General features: G+C 47.2%; 1 protein-coding gene and 2 pseudogenes across 1 annotated transcript in view; 1 reads left to right on the top strand and 2 right to left on the bottom strand.

The window, feature by feature from the left end:
* Positions 1 to 3,478: 3,478 nt before the first annotated feature.
* LOC116829226 (killer cell lectin-like receptor subfamily F member 1) overlaps positions 3,479 to 20,818 on the top strand; it is a 60,041-nt gene continuing 42,701 nt past the window's right edge. Inside the window, exons 1-2 of the mRNA XM_075071687.1 lie at positions 3,479 to 3,563; positions 4,629 to 4,727. Coding sequence (XP_074927788.1) covers positions 3,479 to 3,563; positions 4,629 to 4,727 — 184 coding nt within the window. The remainder of the gene's footprint in view (positions 3,564 to 4,628; positions 4,728 to 20,818) is intronic.
* Positions 4,905 to 4,974, bottom strand: LOC116829228 (U5 spliceosomal RNA; annotated as a pseudogene).
* LOC116829209 (C-type lectin domain family 2 member B-like) lies at positions 14,952 to 20,073 on the bottom strand (annotated as a pseudogene).

Genomic DNA, 20,818 nt, shown 5'->3' with positions numbered 1-20,818 from the left:
GTCTGCTGCCAACAGTTCCCGGCCATTGGCTGCCCAGTTGAGAAGGAAACATCACAGGAGCTCTTTGTCTGGCTGGCTTTGAGGTACTGGGGGCCTCACAGAGACCCTCATGTTTCTCAACCTATGTCCTATTTGGGATGTTGCAAAACTTCTGCTTCTGATCCTCCATTGCCCATTTGTTGCATTTTCACACAAACCCCTTGACACTTCCCCCACCCTTCAGAGGAGCTCAGCGCTTAGCCTGGCACCTCTCTTCCCAGGCATGCAAGGTGTGACCTCACACATCCGATGTGTGCGAGCTCACGCTTGGCAGAGAACACCATCATTAGCTGCCTCTGCATCCATCCCCTCTTCTTTTAACAAATGAAGCCCTAGAAAAGTTCCCTGTAAAAATCTGCAAAATGAACTCATTATCCACCTTCAAATCTCTCCTCAAAACTCTCTTGTGCCGCGATACCTGCAGCAAACCTGACAACGGTCAGTGTGTTGGTGTGCTGCGACCACGGCCGAGCATACTGACCACTAGTGTGTCACTGTTTCTTTGTGCTCCCTCATCAATCTGTATCTGTCTGTTGTCTCTTAGATTATCAGCTCTCTGGGGCAGGGACCCTAGAGCCTACCTAGCCAAGTTTTTATATTTTCCTTTAAATTGGAATAAATACAAGATGCCGAAATAGAGGTCACAAAAATCCATGGGGAAAAATGTAAATCCAGGGGTCAGAGTTAAGGGTGTTGTGATGCAAGTTGCATTTCTCTGTACTTTGTAACATCTGTGTCATGTGGGCAAACTAGGATTGGCAGAATCCTTAACTATTCACATCCTTGATTTCAAGGGCAGGGGTAGATGACAATGGTATAATTATTTAGCTGGTTTTGAATGAAGTTTAAGACAAAAAAAAATCAGCGAGGGTTTCTGGGCAGTTTGGCACCAAATTCTCCACTTCTAGCCTCATGCAAGGCAATGACCTGTAGGATGAATGGTTACTGTTGGCCAAGAAATAACAATAGCGGGCGAAAAGAGCGTACCCAGAACGCCTGGCAGGGGGAGAAAGGGGCCCTGCTATGGTAGAGAAGGGGGAATGAAAGGTGTACACAGCTTCTGGCCTGGGGGTTTGGGTGGCATGCAGAGTCTCTGGCATGAAGAGGAGAATTGGGGATGATGCTGGAGAATTGCGGGGAAGGGGGGACATACACAGCACTGGCATGGGGTGTGGGAGGGAAAGAGGGAGAACACAGACTCCCTTTGTGACCTGGAGGAGAACCCCCGGCAGAAGGCAGGGAGATGCATAGAGCATAGGGGAGGAGGGAATGGGGGGCACACAGAGACCCTGGCATGGGGGAGGGTTGCAGGGAGTCCCTGAAGCAAAGGGGGTAGGAGGATGGCACGCAAGGGATGCACTGCGCTCCATCCAGAGGAGTGACATAGTGTCACTCGCCATACGAAGTGTAGAAACAAGAGATTCTTCTTAGAACATCCTCACGTCCTGCAGTTCTAGGACTGGTATTTCTTGGCCGTCCCTGTAGAACCTACTGGAAACTCTGTCACAGGAGCCTCAGCAACAGTGACCACATCCTGCGCCCACCCATTTCCTCCCTGCAGGAACTCGAACTCTCATCATGTTTTGGGTCTAATGGGGGGGAAGACACTGCCCGAGTGACTTCAGAGCCACAGTCCCTTTTCAAAAGTGACCCAGGGGCCTGTGGTTCATTGCAAGTCAACAGGATGGAGGGGGCAGATTTCCAAAGGGGTTTAGGCACCTAAAGATGCAGAGAGGGGCCTAGTGGGATTTTCAAAAGTATCTAAATCCATTAGGTACTCCTGACCCACAGCTCCCCTCCTCCAGGTTCACCCCCACCCACCCCTAGCTCTGCTGGTGCCCCTCAGTCCTGATCCACAACCCCCCTGCTATCCCACTCATCAACTCCCCCCACAGCTCTGCCAATGCCTCCTAGCCCCAACCCACAACCCCTACTGCTCCAGCCCTGGGATTCCCTCCCTGCCCAGCTCTGCCAGTGCCCCTCAGTCGTAACCCACAGTCTCCTGCTACTCCAGCCCTGGGCTTCTCTTGCACACACAGCTCTGCTGGTGCCCCTCTGTCCTGACCAAGGAGGAAGCAGAGCTGTAACTTGGCATTTTAGCACCCGGGGTGAGCAAGCAAATTTGCGCCCTGAGCATTTTTTCTCCATAATTTTTCCACCCCAATTTTCCATCTTTGTGGTTTTGTGCCCTGGGCGGCCACCCTGCTCACCGCGCCCTGGATACAGCCCTGCATGGAAGCATTATCTGAACAATATGGTTGCAATATTCAAACTAACCACGGGTTTTAAACACATTCTAGGCAACTTTGAAAATCTCATCCAATGCACGTAGCCACCGGTGAGGTGCCTAATACAGCACATGAAAGATAGATCAGTCATTTAGCAAAGTCTTCCCCATTCAAAACTTGGCACGATGCATAGTGTCTGTGAATTATACCAATCTTTTCAAATCCACTGCGCAACTGCAGCAACTGCAACGTTCCTTAAGAAGCCCCAGTCCTGCAAACGTTTATGCATGTGGCTAACTTTATGCACAGAACTTTACTGACTCCCGTTTGGCTATTATTTTTATTTGCATTATGGCAGCACAGTTATACCAGGCCCATAATGCCAAGCCCAAGGCCCAGTCATAACCTGGCTCCATTGTGCTGGTTGCTGTCCAAAGAAACATCAGTAGAAGACAGCCCTGAAGAGCTCCCAGTTCAAGCCGTCACAGCAAACAACTCACCTGTGCCAAGCAAATGCTTCCGTGTTTGCAAGATCTGGGTCTAACACGGTCATGTTCATCTCTGTGTTTTCAAACCAACATTTTTGGGGGCCGGATACCCCAGCTGGTGTGAATCGGCCATAGCTCCATTGGGGTCAATGGGGCCAGATCCCCCAGCTGGTGTCAATTGGCCATATCTTCACTGAAGTCAATGGGGCCAGATCCCAGCTGGGGTGAATCGATGAAGCTTCGTTGACTTCAGAAGAGCAATACCAATTTACACCACCAGGGCACAGAGCCCGTGACGTTGTCTGTTGCCTATTTAGAGATGTGTTTATCACTGACAGGCACAGCAGGGCGGGAGGACAGACTCAAGAATAGCCCCCCAGTGCATTGGCTGCTCTCCGTCCTGCCTGCCGCTTGCAACTTCCCTGTGACCTATTTCATGACATCAGGTCCAGCTTTGCCCTGTGATTGCTCCCTTTACTTGCTCCCCCACTTAGCGTTATGTTCTGATCTACGCTCCAATCCTCTTGCCCTTTCAAAGTGCCAAGCCCTGCAGCTCTCTAGCAGATTGGTCAGCCTGTTGCATCTGAGCAGATCCTGTGGTTTGACAGCTCGAGATGGGGCTAGCGCTTCCTCTGCAGCCTTGAGCCCTCAGTCGGACAGGGTGAGTCTGTGGAGGGTCATTGCTTTCTTCTCTTCTCATCGTTTTCTGGGCGGGCCTGGAAGATGGAGGATGAAGAAGGTTACATGGTGTTAAACCTCCGAAGCCAGGAGAAAACCACCACTCGCCTGTCACCAGGGAGGAATCAAGGTACGGATGTTAGAAAGTTATGCTTCATGAACATGTTGCAAGGACAGAATGAGTGCAGAGCATAAGTGCAGAGCGCCATTATTCTGATGTGTGTCAGACAGGCTTTTCTTTCACTCTGTGACCAGACATTCCCTGTTCCTGTTCAGAAATGGATATTTGCAGTTTATGGTTGAGATTTTCAATGCTGCTGAAGAAATTTGGACACCCAAATGGAATCATAATCAATGGGATTTGGATATTCAATTCCCACAGGCTCTGATTTTCAAAGCTGCTTATTTTTAGGGTTGGCAGGACAACAGGAATTCCCTTTTGTGAAAAATGTAGTGGTCTCGACATTTGTTTTAATTCTGCAGCAGAGCAAAATTAAGATCCTTTGACATAGTAGGGATGCAAGCCTGGCTCCCTCACATCCCAGGGGAAATGCCATAACCACCCCTGAACCTGAGCGAGCTTTGCTGGAACTGATACGCTTCCATGAGAAGTTTAGATGAATCGGCTTTTTCCGACCAGCTGAACACGAGCTCCCTGTGTGGGGCTGCAACTGAACACGAATGTGATTCTTGGAGCCATAAATAGGAGAATGCTGAGTAGGAGTAGAGAGGGTTTTTTACCTCTGTATGTGGCATTGATGTGACTGCTGCTAGAATACTGTGTCCAGTTCTGATATCTACAATTCAAGAAGGATCTTGATAAATTGCAGAGGGTTCAGAGGGCGGGAGCTCAGTGCTTTCTGAAAACCAGGCCCCTTTAAGGTCTCTAAATTTGAGCACCCAGAATCACTTGTCACTTTTGAAAATCTTCACCCATAACTTGAAATGTTATGCAGCATTTTCTTCAATTGACTTTAGTAGATTTCATTGAGGCTTAAAAAAAAAAAATCAAGCCAGGACTGGTTATGCAACTGTACTGTAAATTACCAGACGTAGGGTTGCATGAGAAAGTTCAGTTTGCATTGCATTATGGATATTATCTGACTAACAATGCCTAAGGACATAACGTGAGACCATATTTTAAAGGGCAAAGATAAGTTTGAAGCCATCTCACCAAACTTTCCATTTTTTACAGATTCTCCTTTGAGTTCCCAGTGCTGTAAACACATGCTAGTGATTTTGGGGGCTGTTTGCATCATTCTGACATTAGCCGTGATCATTCTGACTATCCTGGGTAAGCGTCTGGATCCCGTCTGTTTTGTAAATACGCAGGTGGTGAAGTTCCTTATGCCTTAGTAATTCATCTTAGCTATTTTCTATTCATCGATCAGGGATTCTCAAAGTTTTCCATGGCGTAGTCTGCCTGTGAAGGTCCATCTATGCTGCACACTCTTTTCAGCAGTATGCAGAGCACAAATGTTCCTCTCCACGGAAATCTTTAGTAAAAGGCGAAAGATTTATACAAACCGAAGAGAAAGCAGACTACATGCCTCCTCTAACTTGGGTATAAATGGCAGAGTAGGTAGTCAGGCCCTGCTTAGGGGAACAGAGTTAAGATTATATATCCACAGGGTTCAGTGTCTCAGGTATGCCCCCTACACAGCTCTCTACTCACCCAAGCAGTGGCTCCCCATCTACGCTTCTATTTCACAGTGTAATGTCCCACTGCCAGAGTCTTTCCCCGCCAAACGGGAAGGTTCAGAAGTAGGGAAAGACTCTGGCAATGGGAAGTCAGTGGTGAAAGGCTCCGGCAGTATCCTGCTGTGGAGCCTTTACCCGTTGCAGGGAGAGACTCCAGCAGTGGGGAAAGTCTCTGGCAATTCCCTGCCTCCGAGCCTCACCCCACCGCCTCCTCCCTGCCAGAACCTTTCCCTGACACATAGCTGTGCACCACAGCATGGACCAGTGGGGGGCAGCCTGCAGCCCAGGGGCCACCCATGGCCCATCAGGGTAATCCACTGGCAGATGGCGAGACAGTTTGTTTAGATTGACTGTCCGCAGGCACAGCCGCCCGCAGCTCCCTGTGGCCGCAGCTCACCATTCCCAGCCAATGGAAGCTACGGGAAGCAGGGATTACAGATTCCCTGGTGCACATAACATAATCTCTTACATTTATAATCCCTGTGCCAATGACAACTATTGCTTACTGGAAAAAGTAACGTTAGGAGAATAATGCAATTGTTGCTATTGTGTAAAGTAATTTAGCAGGTAAAAGCAAAGAGATTTAGTCCGGTGTAGCCAGCTTTTACTACCACCAAGTGCTCTCTGGTTCATCATGGGTTACAGTTTGAGAACTGCTGTCCTATATTCAGATACCACATCATTAGTAACATCATGAAGAAATGGTCCCTGAGCAGGAAATGGCCCCAGTTCAGGTTAGCACATATGGACGCTTTTAAAATTAAGGATGTGCTTCAGTGGTTTCCTGATTATGGGCCTTAAAAAGAGACTATCGCCTTTAAATCTTGTCAATTAAAAAAAAAGAAAAACAAGCTAAAAGTGTCACTGCTGCTGGGTTCTCTTGGCCGTCAGACCATTTACAATTAAAGCTGGTGAAAATTTTGTGAATAATTTTTTTCATTAAAAAAAAATCTTTTATATCTGGAAACAATTTTTTGGTTCCAACAACTTGTTAGTTGTACAAACAATTTCACTGAAAATTTTTCAGTGCGTTGTTCTGTATGTGAAAAAATTGTTGGGCTTTTTTCCATTTGTCAAAATTATTTCAGTTTTCGGTTTGCCACTGTGTAGATTTTGGTTGGCACAGGTCGTGATATGTTGGCACAAGGTGTTTTTAATCCAACTCCTTGATACGATGAATGTTCATGTCAATTCTTGATATTCTCCCATTGTGTCTCACATATGAGGCTCTGTGGTTTTCAAACACCAGGACAAATTTTATAAAACAAAATATGTCTAGTGTGAAAACAGATCGTTTTTATATTTTTGAAATTTTTAATAAAAAAGAAAATTTTCAAACAGCTCTATTTGCAATCCCATTTTCCTACATTTTTAAGAGTGTTTTTCTTCCCCTGTGAGACCTTAGACCACACTTTTCAGAAGTAATTAGTGACTTTGGACAATGGAGTGGAGAGTAGGCTTATAAATTTTGCAGATGACACCACACTGAGAGGGGTTGCCAGCACTTTGGAGACAGGATCAGAATTCAAAATGACCTTGACAAATTGGAGAATTGGTCTGAAATCGATATGAGGAAATTCAATAAAGACAAGTGCACATTGCTACACTTGGGAAGAAAAAAATCAAATGCACAGCTACAAACTGGGGAATAAGTGTCATCAAGTCCAGCCCTTGGCAATGAGGCAGGACCAAATACATCTAGACTGTCCCTGACTGGCATTTGTCCAACCTGTCCTTAAACACCTCCAATGATGAAGACTCCACAACCTCTCTTGGAAGCCTGGTCCAGAGTTTAACTTCTCTTACAGTTAGAAAGTTCTTCCTAACATCGAACCTGAATCGTCCTTGCTACAGATTCAGCCCATTACTTCTCATCCTGCCTCCAGTGGCCATGGAGAACAATTGATCTCCCTCCTCTTCGTAGTTGAAGACTGTTATCAAGACCTTGCTCAGTCTTCTTTTCTCAGGGTTAACCAGGCCCAGGTTTTTCTGCCTTGCCTCTTTGGTCAGACTTTCTAAATTGCTGATCATTTTTGTTGCTCTCCTCTGGGCTCTCTCCAATGTGTCCACATGTCTCCCAAAGTGTGGCACCCAGAATCAGACACAGTCTTCCAGGTGAGGCCTCACCAGTGCTGAGTAGAGCAGGACAATCACCTTCTGTATTGTACATATGACACTCCTGTTAATACACCCCAGGATGATAGTAGCCTTTTTTGCAACTGCCTCACATTGTTGACTCATATTCCATTTATGATCCACTGTAACTGCCACCGAGCCTCTTATTCCCCAGTCCTAGCCTGCTATTCACCAGTTATTCTTCTCCCCTCACTGCAGCAGTCCCTGCTTCTGGTCCTATCAGCTGGAGTCTCTTCAAAATATGATCTTCCTTCTCCTTTCTCACATGTGATGTTGCACAGTGATAGCTAACGATGTTGACATTTAAAGTACCATAATTAGCAGAAAGAGCGAGGAGTACTTGTGGCACCTTAGAGAATAACAAATTTATTTGAGCATAAGCTTTCGTGGGCTAAAGCCCACTTCATCGGATGCATGCAGTGGAAAATATAGTTGGAAAATATATATATACACAGAGAACATGAAAAAATGGAGGTTGCCATACCAACTCTAACGAGACCAATCGATTAAGGTGGGCTATTATCAGCAGAAGAAAAAAAACTTTTGTAGTGATAATCAAGATGGCCTATTTCAAACAGTTGACAAGAAGGTGTGAGTAACAGTAGGGGGGAAATTAGATGAAAATTAGTATGGGGAAATAGTTTTTAGTTAGTGTAATGACTCATCCACTCCTAGTCTAATTTCCTCCCTACTGTTACTCACACAAAACAATAAAGTTAAAACAAAATGTTTTTTTACCTTATTGAAACATGTTGAAACAAAATGAGAATGTCAAAACAATTCCTTTAGATTTTTTTCCTCATCAAAAATTTCATGGAAACAGACAAATTCCTGCAAAATGTTTCAATTTTGATGAAACTGCATTTTCCCACAGGAAACTGTTCCGTCAGGTTTTTCAGACCCATTCTATTGATAACATAAAGCAAAGATGCTGATGCCAAAAAAAGAAACGATGAGGCAGAGGCAAATTGAGCCCAGGGAAAATCATTCAAAATAAAAACTATAGTACCAGCTGGAAATAGACAAAAGCAGGTGAGAGAAATGTGAAAGCGCTAAGAGATTACCACATGTAAACACTGATACGTACCTGTTTCACCTTTGTATTTCAATAGGAACAGAATAGAATTTGCCTCTGGATTTTTAACAGTTCAGTTTTTTCTCCAAAGTGACTGACTGGGATACAAATCATTAGGTGCTTTATAACACACACATACACGGCAATTCTCTAACCTCTATTCACATGGATGCTGTGTGGGGAAGTTTTCCAGTGCGGCTCTCATGAAGGCCAGACGGCAACACCCCCAAACGCCTCTGCGGACAGTGATTCCGGGCAGAGAAGATTGAACAGCGCAGAAGGCGGCAGCAGCAGCAGCTCAGAGGACGTCCTCGCTCATCTGAGACAGAATCTGTGCGAGCTGCACACTCACAGCAGCGCAGGTAACCGCAGCTCTTCCATGCCTGAGCTGTCTGTCTGTCTAGCTCCTTAGGCTGCTCTAGTGCATCTGTCAGAGCTCCTCCTAGAAAAGTCCCTTCCTGCTGCTTAGCCCACATGTGCCACCACCCGTCCATCCTCCAGATCTTCTCTGCACTGGGTACCAGACATGAGTGCGGATCACCACAAGCATTTTCAGACGGGACTGTGGGGAGCAGCAGTGACACCTAGTGGCCAGTTAGGGTAGCTCTCGGTATACACAGTACCCCATGGGGGATCACACGACAGTGGGAGGGGAAGGGATGGGCTAGAACAGAGTGAGAAAGAAGGCAGAGGGTGTGCTGGGACATGGCATGAAGGGACATCAGGTGTCAACCCATCATGCCACACACCCAGCGAGAGACAGTCCCTGCCCCAGCTGAGATCAGGGCCCCATTGTGCCAGGTGCTGCACATATACACAGCGAGAGACAGTCCCTGCCCCAGCTGAGATCAGGGCCCCATTGTGCCAGGCGCTGCACAGACACACAGTGAGACAGTTCCCGCCCCAAAGAACTTACAAGACAGATAAACAAAGTAGTACTATCCCTCTATGATAGGTGGGGAAACTGAGGCACACCAGGTTGCCATGACTTTTTCCCAGGTCACACAGTAGAGTGTGTGGCAGAGCTGGGAACTGAAGCCAGATCACCTGACTCGCAGTCAAGTGCCTGAACCTGCTGCATGGAAAGTGTTGAACCATGAAGTGTCTTTAGCCCCATTAATGCCGGGTCCCTTTCCCCCAGGTGGAGGCTCTGAGTGCAAACTCTGTCCCATGGACTGGCTGTCGCACAGAGGAAAGTGCTACTGGTTGTCTAAAGGGAATAAGGACTGGAATGGGAGCCGTGATGACTGTCCAAGGAAGAGGTCTCACATCCTGGTGATCCAGGACCAGGATGAGATGGTAATGTGAAAAATAAAGTGTGCAACCTATGCCTAAAACTTAGGTCAAGCTAGCTATGTTCCTCAGGCGTGTGAAAAATGCCTCATTTTGAATCTGTGTTGAAAAATTGTCAGTGACTGAGAATCTACAATGACCCTTGGTAAATTGTTCCAAAGGTTAATTACCCTCACTCTTAAAAATTTACGCTTTATTTCCAGTATGAGTTTGTCTAGCTTCAACTTCCAGCCATTGGATCATGTTCTACCTTTATCTGCTAGATTGAAGAGCCCATTATTAAATATCTATTTCTCATGTAGGTACTTATAGACTATGATTAGGTCATCCCTTAACCTTCTCTTTGCTAAGCTAAATAGATAGACTCATGGAGATCAATCACTCTAAGGCAGGTTTTCTAATCCTTTAATCATTCTCCTGGCTCTTCTCTGACCCCTCTGCAATTTAGCAAGATCCTTCCTGAACTGTGGGCACTAGAACTGGACACAGGATTCCAGCAGTGGTCACACCAGGGCCAAATTGAGAGGTAAAAACCTCTCTGCTCCATTCAATATTCCCCTGTTTAAGCATCCCAGGATCACATTAGCTCTTTTGGTCACAGTGTTCCACTAGGAACTCATGTTCAGCTGATTATCTACCATGACCCCTAAATCTTTTTCAGCGTCACGGCTTCCCAGGGTAGAGGCCCCATCCTGCATTCTTTGTTCTTAGCTATATACATTTAGCCATATTAAAAACACATATTGCTGGCTTGTGCCTTTCCAGCTCGCTCTGTATCCCTGACCTGTCCTCCTCATTATTTACCGTGCCCCCAATTGTTGTGTCCGCTGTAAACTTTATCAATGATGATTTTATTTTTTCTTCCAGGTCCTTGGTAAAAATGTTCAATAGCTTAAGGCCAAGAACCAGTCCCTGTGGGACGCCATTGGAAACACACCAGCTCAGTGATGATTCCCTGTTTGCAATTAAATTTTGAGACTTAGCAGTTAGCGTCCTATCAAGTGTTATATGCCAGTTCTATAGAGAAAAAACAATTCCCTTGCTTGTTTTGGGTTCAACTGAAAGCCTCTTTGGAGATTGTGGATTAAGTTCTCTTGTGTCCTTTGGAACGACTGCTTTTCCCCCAGGCTAAATTCACACTCCTGCTTTTCTCCACAGGAGTTAATACAAAACGTCACACAAGGGAAATATCCCGTTTGGATTGGGCTTAATGTTACATCCCCAGGGGAGAAATGGACCTGGGTGGATGGCTCCATCTTCAACCAAAATCTGTGAGTGTTTCTTGCTGTAAAATATTTCACGTGTCTAGAGAAAAGCTTATAATTAAGTAACTGTGGGTGTTTGCAGAGTCGGAGAGAAAGGCTGGCCTTGAACTGGGGCTCAGGCAATCTGGATTTACAAACAGACTCCCTGCGTGACCTCGGCCAAGTCACTTAAACTCTCTGGGCCTCCATTTCCCAGCTGTCATAAGGAATAATTATTCTTTGGGTGTTTTGTGTATTTAGATTGCAGGCTTCTGGAGGAAAGAACTGCCTCTTGCTAAGTGTGCAGATAAAACACCCAGCACAATGGAGTCCTGATACTGGCTGGGGCCTCTAAGCATTACTAGAACACACATAATACAGAGAACCGGGAGGAAAAATTCCCAACGGAACAGCTTTTCCTCTAGGAACGTCTACACTACAGTGGCTACAGTGCAGCAGGTGCGATGCTGTAGGACCAAACTGTAGACCCTTCCTACACATCGACCGAAGGGGTTTTTCCATTGTTGTAGGTAGTCCAACTCTCCAAGAGGCAGTGGCTGGTTCTTCCATCAACCTAGCTACAGCTAGGTGGGGAGGTCGACCTTACAACGTCTCACAGGATGCAAAAATGTTCACAGCCCTGAGAGATGTAGTTAGGTCACCTGAAGTTTTTAGATGAAAACCAGGTCTCAGAAAACACCCATTCCATGCAATTGACACGTTGCCTGTGAATGTATCGGTTTTTCTCAATTTTTGATGGCAAATGATCACAACAGTTTATTTCAGCACCATCCATTTGATTCCATTGTATATTACATTACAACATAACTGTCAAAAGATTTTGACCTGATTGAAACATTTCGATAAGGTCTGTTTAGATGTTTCTAAAATGAAATTTTTGGAAACCTCATTTTGCTGTAAATTTCAATGTTTCCTTCTGATTGAGAACAGCAGCAAAAAAATTCACCAACAAACCTCCTGAGATTTTTGGAATATCCCATGGAATGGAAATGCAATTTTCCGGCTTCTTCTAACAATAAGTCAAGTCCCCTCCTACCAGGAATTAAAGGCGATGCTGAATGTTATTAGGTGGGCAACTTCTGCTTGATTCTCAGGCCAAGCATGGGACTGCCGGGTCTGAAAGGATGCACACGACTGCTTGAGAGAAAGGACTGGACTTTGGACACTTTTGTGGCCCAACCACTGACTAGGAGAAGACAAAAAGAGACACACTCAGCATAAAGCCTAGCAAGCTTTCTTCCAACAAAAAGAACAGGAGTACTTGTGGCACCTTAGAGACTAACACATTTATTTCAGCATGAGCTTTCGTGAGCTACAGCTCACTTCTTCGGATGCACAGAATGGAACACACAGACAGGAGATATTTATACATACAGAGAACATGAAAAGGTGGAAGTACGCATACCAACAGGAAGAGTCTAATCAGTTGAGATGAGCTATCATCAGCAGGAGAAAAAAAACTTTTGAAGTGATAATTAAGATGACCCATAGAAGGTGTGAGGAGAACTTAACATAGGGAAATAGATCTGTGTCTCCTGTCTCTGTGTTCCAATCTATGCATCTGAAGAAGTGAGCTGTAGCTCACAAAAGCTCATGCTGAAATAAATTGGTTAGTCTCTAAGGTGCCACAAGTACTCCTGTTCTTTTTGCAGATACAGACTAACACGGCTGCTACTCTGAAACCTTTCTTCCAACACACGCTTTCCCATTGGTGCCTCTAGGCTAGAGTGGTGAGTTCAGTCCCCAACAGCCGCATGGAGACCAGACGTGGTGGTAAATTCAGTCCCCAACAGCTGCATGGAAACCAGATGTGGTGGGAGCTTTGTGACATCTATAACCTTGCAGAGGAAAATGCAGAGCTAATGGAAAACCTACAGCTGAGCAGGCCATTAGATTTAATACAAAGAGACGCTTCTCTGGACCTTTGTTTGAGAAGTCTAGTCACTAACACAGATTATTTCTTCCCCCCCCCGGCCCCCTTTGTTCCACAGGTTTCCGCTATCTGGTCCAGCTGTGAGAAACAGCTGTGGGGTGATAAAGGGGGATCAGCTGCGTTCCGAAATGTGCAGCGCTGAATTTAAGTGGATTTGTCAGAAAGAAGCCGTTCTGATCTAAGCAGTGACAGTAGGGGGGCGGTATCCTTAGAAATAACAAGATTCCCAGATAGAAAGGCAATTCCGATTGTCTACTCTGACCTCCTGCATAACAAAGGCCAGCGAATGTCACTCAGCAAAAAGCTGATGGGAGAAGCCACATGTTTCTCCTAGTTAGGGTGACCAGATGTCCCGATTTTATAGGGACAGTCCTGCTATTTGGGGCCTTTTCTTATATAGGCACCTATTACCCCCCACCCCCTTTCTCGATTTTTCACACTTGTTATCTGGTCACTCTACTTCTAGTCCTCTGAAAGGTCCAGCTCACTCGTGACAGAGTGGGTATTTTGTGTAATTAATTTTTGTATGACACCTGTGCGTGCCTCAGTTTCCCTTGTCTGCTGCGTCGTCACCAGAAAAGGGATGATTACACTCAGGCAGGGGTGGCTGACGCTGGTCTTGAGTGTGGGACCCATGTTGTTGGAAGCCCATGAAGACAATGGCAAAGCCAACCCCCAGGACACTTGCTACCAAGCTAGGAATGACCACGGATGGCCCACCTCTCCGCAGGAAGCCAGCTGTGTTTGAGCAGCTGGACAACAAAGCATCCAGAATGGGCCTGGTCTGAGATCTTGACCAAAGAGGCCAGAGCAGGAGCGAGGAGGGGACACACCACCTTGGCTGGGGCTCTGGGCCAACCAGAATGGACCTTGCTGTAACTTTCTTTTCTCTGTGTTAACCAAGGACTCTCTACATCGTGTTCCCGACAGCTAATAAACCCTCCTGCTTTTACCACGCTGGCTGGAGCCATGGCTGATGCTGAAGGAGGGGTGCATGGCTCCTTTTGGGGGTACAAGTCTCCCTCAGAGGCCCATCTTAGGTGGCCTCGTTGAAAGGAGCTCACAGCATGAAGCAGGGGGGCTGGAGACTTTGAGGTTCGGCCCAAGGAGGTGGTGAAGCCAAAGAGCTTACCTTGGTGACAGAGTGAGACCCTAAGGGGGTCTGGCACCCTGAAGGGGTCCTCCCAGGGACTGTTCTAAAGCACTGGGCGTGTGGATCCGTGACAACCCCCAATAACCATCACCCTTAGCATGTGGCACCCTTCTTGTGCAGATCTCGTTGCTTTACAAATGGCAAGTGATCACCATTACTGTAGAGGTGGAAGGGGAAATGGAGGCAGAGAGAGAATCACAGAAATGTAGGACTGGAAGGGACCTTGATAGATCATCTAGTCCAGTCCCGTGCACTCCTGGCAGGAATGAGTATTATCTAGACCACCCCCGACAGGTGTTTGTCCAACCTGCTCTTAAGAACCTCCAATGATAGAAACTCCATCATCTCCCTATGTAATTTGTTCCAGTGCTTAATTACCCTGACAGTTAGAAAGTTTTTCCTAAAGGTCTAATGTAATCTCTCTCTTTTTTTTTTTTAAATCTAAGGTACTTAATACGGAGCCCTCGTTACCACAGTCACTATCTTTAACATCTATTTCTCCTCCCACCCCTCTCCTGTCACCTAAACCACCTCCAAGCCCATTGCTAAGGACCGTTCGGAACCATCCCACGCTCCAGATTCCACCCCAGGTGAGGAGAGGAAGGTTGGGTGGCGCTGGCTGCTTCTGCAGTTGATCAGGCAACTCAGACTCCTCCCCCCACCAAATGAGTTGGCCAGCTGTTAGAAAATCCCCTTTTCTTCCTTCCACCTGGACACAGCCCCGCTGGCACCCAGGAGGTGCCGAAGCGAACGCAGGGAAGACGACAGAACAAAACCATAGACCCAGCAGTGAGGTCATTTATTTACACAAAGTGCCAAAGAGAATACAAAAACCTACTTACATACAAAGGTTTAGCTGGCGAGTTCCAGACTCCGGGCTACCGCTGAATGAAGCCTGGCCTGGCCTCGCCTGACCAGTTCCATGCATGTCAGGCATTGTGCGCCACAGCGTCGGTTTTTCGCTAGCCCTTCGTGTACATGTCGCGTTGGGCGCAGCGTAGCATGTGGCATCACAAGGAGCCAACGGCCTTGTCGCTCAGATAGGCACAGTTGCTGTCGGCTCGGATTTCAAACCTGCAACACAAGCGCACCGGGGCTGTGAGTCCCGGCTCCGCATTCTGGGTAGCGCAGCAGATGAAAGCAAGCAGCAACGGGGCCTTAATTACCCCACTCTCCATTGCTCTCCCCGCTGCATCTGGGCCCAGCATCCCCTTGTGATTTGTTTTAATAGCAAATTCAGTTCATTTCATGATGTCTTCCCATGTGGAGCGCGCAGCCCTGGGGTTAGCACTGGTATGTCCCTAATGCAGGCAAAACGACAGGCCGGATGGGGATCAGACCATAGGTAGGATGTTTCCAGCCCATCACGCTATTCAGTCTGATTGTACCTTCTGTTGCCCCCAACCCTTGGTCTGTCTTGTCTAGTTAGACTGTGAACTCTTTGCGGCAGAAACTGTCTCCCATTGTGTATCTGTGCAGCGCATAGCACAATGGGGCCCTGATCTAAGCTGGGGCAGGGACTGTCTCTTGCTGGGTGTCTGTGCAGCACCCAGCACAATGGGGCCCTGATCTCAGCTGGGGCTTCTGGGTGCTACCATAATACCAACATCAATAATGCTAATAATAAAAGGTATCTTGAGCCAGGTCTGTTACACGGGGGACATCAGCCAATAACGTTGCTACAAGAATGCAAACAAACGCCCACATACAGAAGACCTAACGTCCCCTCAAAGCCAGCCCCATTAAACAGTGCAGCCCTCCACCCCTCCCATACACACATCAGCTGGCAATGCATATGAGTTCCAAAATACTGTGTCCAGTCTTTTTAATGCCAGAAAAAGATTATTGGTGGTTTTGTCTTCCAACCAATCTTAGACTGGTCCAGATTCAATTCTTATTCGAGTCACCTGCGTCCCAACACTTAGAAAGAAAGAAGACTCACAGGTTGTTGAATTCTGTACCATTCACCTATCTCCAGGGCTGGCCGTCTTTCCTCCACAGGCCAATCCAGTGCTCAGAAAGGCCTTTATAGTGCAGCATGAAAGCCTTTTTAGAACACAAAAAGGAAGACATTATTTCTGGGTGGGTCCCTCTCACTCCCTTCTGCTGAAGCTGTTCCACATTGTATAGGACACCTGAACAGTCGCTGGGGCCGAGAGTGAGTGAGGTGGTTAGCACACACACCTGGGAAGAGACCCAAGTTCAGGTCCCTGCTCCAGGCCCATTTTGTCATCTGGAGGCATCTCACCTTTTCAGGCCGGGGGTCAATCACAGCCAGGGAGGTGTGGAAAGAGGAACAGTTGCTCTGGCTGAAGGCCCAGTCTCCTTCGGTCTCTGAGAAATAGTAACTTTTCCCTAGGTACCCGACCCAGCCATCAGGGCACCAAGGGACAGCAGGGGAGCCGGGAGGATCAACCTGAAGTTTCAGTGCTACCCCCGGAGGGAAAGAGAAAGTAACAGACACAGCGTGACAGAGACCCATCTGTTCTTATGCAGTTATACGCAGCAGTAAGAATTTCACACACACACACTGAGATTAACCCAGCCCATCCTGTGCCCAGTGCTCAGATCTGTATATTTGATTCAGCCTGCATTATTAAAACAAAAAAAAACCTAGATAAAGTCCAGCCACAAGATGGCACCAGAGCCTCATCACAAAAGTTTGCACTGACTGGCTGGGAGAAAGGTTTTAACTCAGTGGCGGGCAACCTGTGGCCCATCAGGGTAATCTGATTGCGGGCCACGAGTCATTTTGCTGACATTGACCGTCCACAGGCACCGCTCCCTGCAGTTCCCAGTGGCTGCGGTTCTCTGTTTCCGGCCAATGGGAGCTGTGGGAAGCAGCGCCTGTAGTTGAAGAGGCTGCAGGGATGTGCTGGCCACGAGTTCCCACAGTTCTGACTGGCCGGAAACAGAGAACCGTGGCCACTGGGAGCTGTGGGGGGTGGTGCCTGCGGACAACTTCAGCACAATGTCACCCGGCCTGTAATCAGATTACCCTGATCGGCTGTTCACCGTTGTTTTAACTCATTCTACCCTCATTTAGAGGCCTCTTTATTGGATATTGCATCTGATAAAAGATGACCAAGTAACGAAACTAAAGACCTCATTGAAATTCTAACCCTTTCAGGGCAAAAAAGGAGGCTTAGGGACTGGCGCCCATGAACCATATCACAGAGAGGATTTGAAGGGCACATGGGCAGTCATGTTTAGGGCAGTTGGAGCAAGAGTCTCGTATAAAGCCACTTTGTGGCCCAACTATGTGAGGCAAGAAGAGAGAAAAACGTGCAATTGCAGCAACTCCTGGGCCGAATGGAAAACAGAAAGGAGCAAGGAGCGCTGAACTCTCTCACCTGACAAAGCCACGATGACGGCGACAGCAATGGTCAAGAGTATAAAGAGGAATTTACGTGTGCAGTGTTTCTAGGGCGTGGCCCAACGCTGGCCACCTGAAAGAAAGAAACCTGTTGGGTCTCCTGGAGGAGGTGGATGGGAGGACCCAGAGTTATTAATACCAGCATGTCAGCTGCCAGTCAGGGCATTCAGTTAAACGGCTCCTGCTTTCTCTCCCTTACGCTCATTGTTCCGCTCCAGGCTCTCTGGATATGTGATCCCGAGTATCCCAGGACTGCCTGGCTCCCAATTAACAGAGGAGGGGAATGTGTCTCATTCTGCAGTCTCTTCCCTATGCCCTGTTTGTGCCCCCTACCCAGGAGATCAGACTCTCTCAGACACCGAACCCACAAACCTAGTGGCCCTATATTAAGTCAGGATGCTCTAAGCCAAGCCATGTGGGGGAGAGATGCTTGAAATTTGACTCCCTTAGGAGAAGAAGCAACATACATTCGGTATTGGTATCCTGAAAGAGCAGAGAAATTGCTACAGGATGGAAAATGTTCCCATTCCATACTACAGGGACTGCAGCCATTAGTCTGATAGATTATGTTGATTTACACCTATACTGCATTAGAAGGCATTTATACAATAGACCAGAAACACCAGTGTCAGAGAGAGAAAATAACCTCTCATCTCCTACTAGAGATTCCCTTGATTATGCATCCCAGGATTGTACTAGCCCTTTTGGCCACAGCATTGCACGACAAGTCCACGTTCAGCTGTTTATCCACCATGACCTTCAAATCTTTTCCAGTGTCCCTGCTTCCCAGGAGAGAGTCCCCTATCCAGTAAGCCTGACCTGTGTTCTTTGTTCCCAGATGTACACGCCGACACTGAGCTGTGTTCAAACACCTCCTGTTTGCTTGCCCCCAGCTTACGAAGCGCTCCAGATCTCTCTGAAGGAAGAGGGCAGGTCTCTGATTCAGAGTGATCTAGATCATTTGGTAAACATGGGGAACAAATAATTAATAACAGGCTCTTCAGTCTCGCAGCGAAAGGTACAACATGATCCCAGGGCTGGAAGTTGAAGATAGACAAAGTCAGCTGAAAAGAAGGCACATTTTTACTAGGGAGAGTAATTAACCATTAGAACAATTTACCAAGGGTCATGGTGGTTTCTCCATCAATGGCCATTTTTAACACAAGACTGGACGTTTTTCTAACAAATCTGCTCTAGACATTATTTCAGGGAAGTCCTCTGGCCTATGCTACATAAAGCATCTAAGTTGCTCTATAAACAGCCATGCATTCAAGGAAGGTTGCAGTCTAAAAAATATCACCATTTTGTCCAAAAATTTTCTAAAGAGACTAGTGCTGTAAGCCAGACCTAAGATTCCTGTAAGCGAAAGACACACACCTCACAACAGGGGCTGGCTGGCTCGCCCAGCGGTGTGGCTATGAACCTGCGTTCCACTATCGCGCGCACTCAACCCTGCCAACTTTACTGCTGATGCAGCCAAAGTTCCCGCGGCCTAGCTTGTGTTCAGACAAAGCTATCCTACAATTCCTGTGGTCTGTGTGTTCCTGTCCTTCTGTCTCCCATCTTCCCACTTGTCTCCCATGAGCTGGAAGCAACCTGCTCTCTCAAATACAGTCGCCCTGCGTTTAACCTTTCATTTCCACACGGACGACTTGGTTTGAAACACAGCTCCGCCTCGTTTCTTAAAAAAGCAAAGAAGATGCCTATTGACCAGTATGTTGCAGGATGGACAGAGACGTTCTCCCATAATACACCACGAACCAAGCCCTAGAACTGCTCTAGCTAGCCGATCACTAAGAACTCTGGGACACGCCCCAAGAAGCCACCTTGTATGACAGGTGTCGGTGCATCCCCAGTATGGATGCAACTGCCAGGACGCAGGGCAGGTATGAGGTGTGCGGTACGGATGCTCACAGGCGAGTTGGAAAGCACAGGCTTGCACACCCGAGTACACAGACCCGGGTATACTATGCATTAGAGACATCCCCTATGCGAACCAAATTCCTCTTTTGTATGTGCAAATGCAGAATACTGGGCTCGCAATGCCTTGGGTGCATTAACCACATCCACTTCTGTCTTTGGCCGTAAAGAGGGAAAGGAGAGGGCCCAAGGGCCAAATCATCATGTGCAGGTGCAATATATGCTCCAGCCCAGAAATGTACGTGAACCTACTTAATAACCCACAACATTCCCACAGCTGTGCATAGAGTTGCAGGTACAAAATGAGGAAACAACACATAGGGGAGGGTTTGGGGGTGATCAGAGACACCTGACTGCACGTGCAAATGCTGCATCCTCCTTTGAAAAGGCAACCTCAGTATTTAAACAAGGTTATGGTTAGTGTGGACAGAGGGGGAAAAAAAGCAGGTTAACCATGCCATAAACCCTCTTCTAATTCTGCCAGACACCTAGGCTAAAACATGTTTGTCCTGTCCACTTATCAAGAAGAATTTTGTTATAACACAGAAGAGCCATGACCACGTTTCAGAGCTGTGTCTAAACATGGTTGTTCTTCCAGTGTAGATGGGTCTTACATTTGTCTCTACCACCACCCTGTATCTGAGCAGTGAGACTCTGGTTACCTGGTTGTCCTGCCCTCTTTTGATCCCCATTGTTATTAAGAGGGTCCTCAGCAAAATTCTCAAGCTCTCTTCTCTGAGTGAGACACATGGTCTATGAACACTGGGCTCTGCTCAACTCTCTCTCAGGCTGACAGTGTGTTTAGAAGAGGAACCGTAGTCATTTGAAGACCTGAAATCCAAGATTTAAGAGTCAGGACATTTGGGTTTTTGTCATTCATTGCTACACGGTGCTCAAAACAAACAGCCAGGGCTTTTAGCAGGGGCAAGTCTTACATTGCATTGGCACCTTCAGTCTAAAAATATCTTTGAAACATTGCTGCACACTATGGACAAGGATTTCTTCAGCCAGTCACTGAATGCAGACACTCCTGGGGCAGCTAGTTAATGGCACATAGCTACAGGGGAAAAAAAAAATCGTATCATAAACTGTTAACGGCCTACATGCACAAGAAACTGCAGAGGGAATTTGAAGGAAACAGAAAATCATTTACTGTGTTCAAATCTGGCCTGGATCAGGATGTAATCAGCATTTTCCAGACAGAGACCTAAGGGTGCTGATTTCAGTGAGGGCGTTTCTCTGGGGCAGAGCATATGATGAGGTGAGGCAGAGTGTGTGTGAGACCCTATCAGCCTCGGGCTCCTCCCAGCCTGGGGTTCTCAGCCGCCCAGCCAGAGGGGGGGCCAGGGGCTCTGGAGAGTTCAAGCCCCAGCCAGTCCTGGTTGAACTCGGCTCTGGATGCTACTTTAACAGTAGGTTGGGGAGTTCATGTCTTGCATGTAAACTAGCGCTTTCCCTCCCACGCTATTTTGACAGCACCCCGGCTGCCTGCCACCTACCACGATTAGAGCTAAAACAGTGAAATGGTGTCAC

Source organism: Chelonoidis abingdonii, chromosome 12 (genome assembly GCF_003597395.2).
Source record: "Chelonoidis abingdonii isolate Lonesome George chromosome 12, CheloAbing_2.0, whole genome shotgun sequence".
In the NCBI taxonomy this organism is placed as follows: Eukaryota; Metazoa; Chordata; order Testudines; family Testudinidae; genus Chelonoidis; species Chelonoidis abingdonii.
Note: the sequence above shows the minus strand (reverse complement) of the source record. Positions and strands in the feature narration are given on the sequence as shown.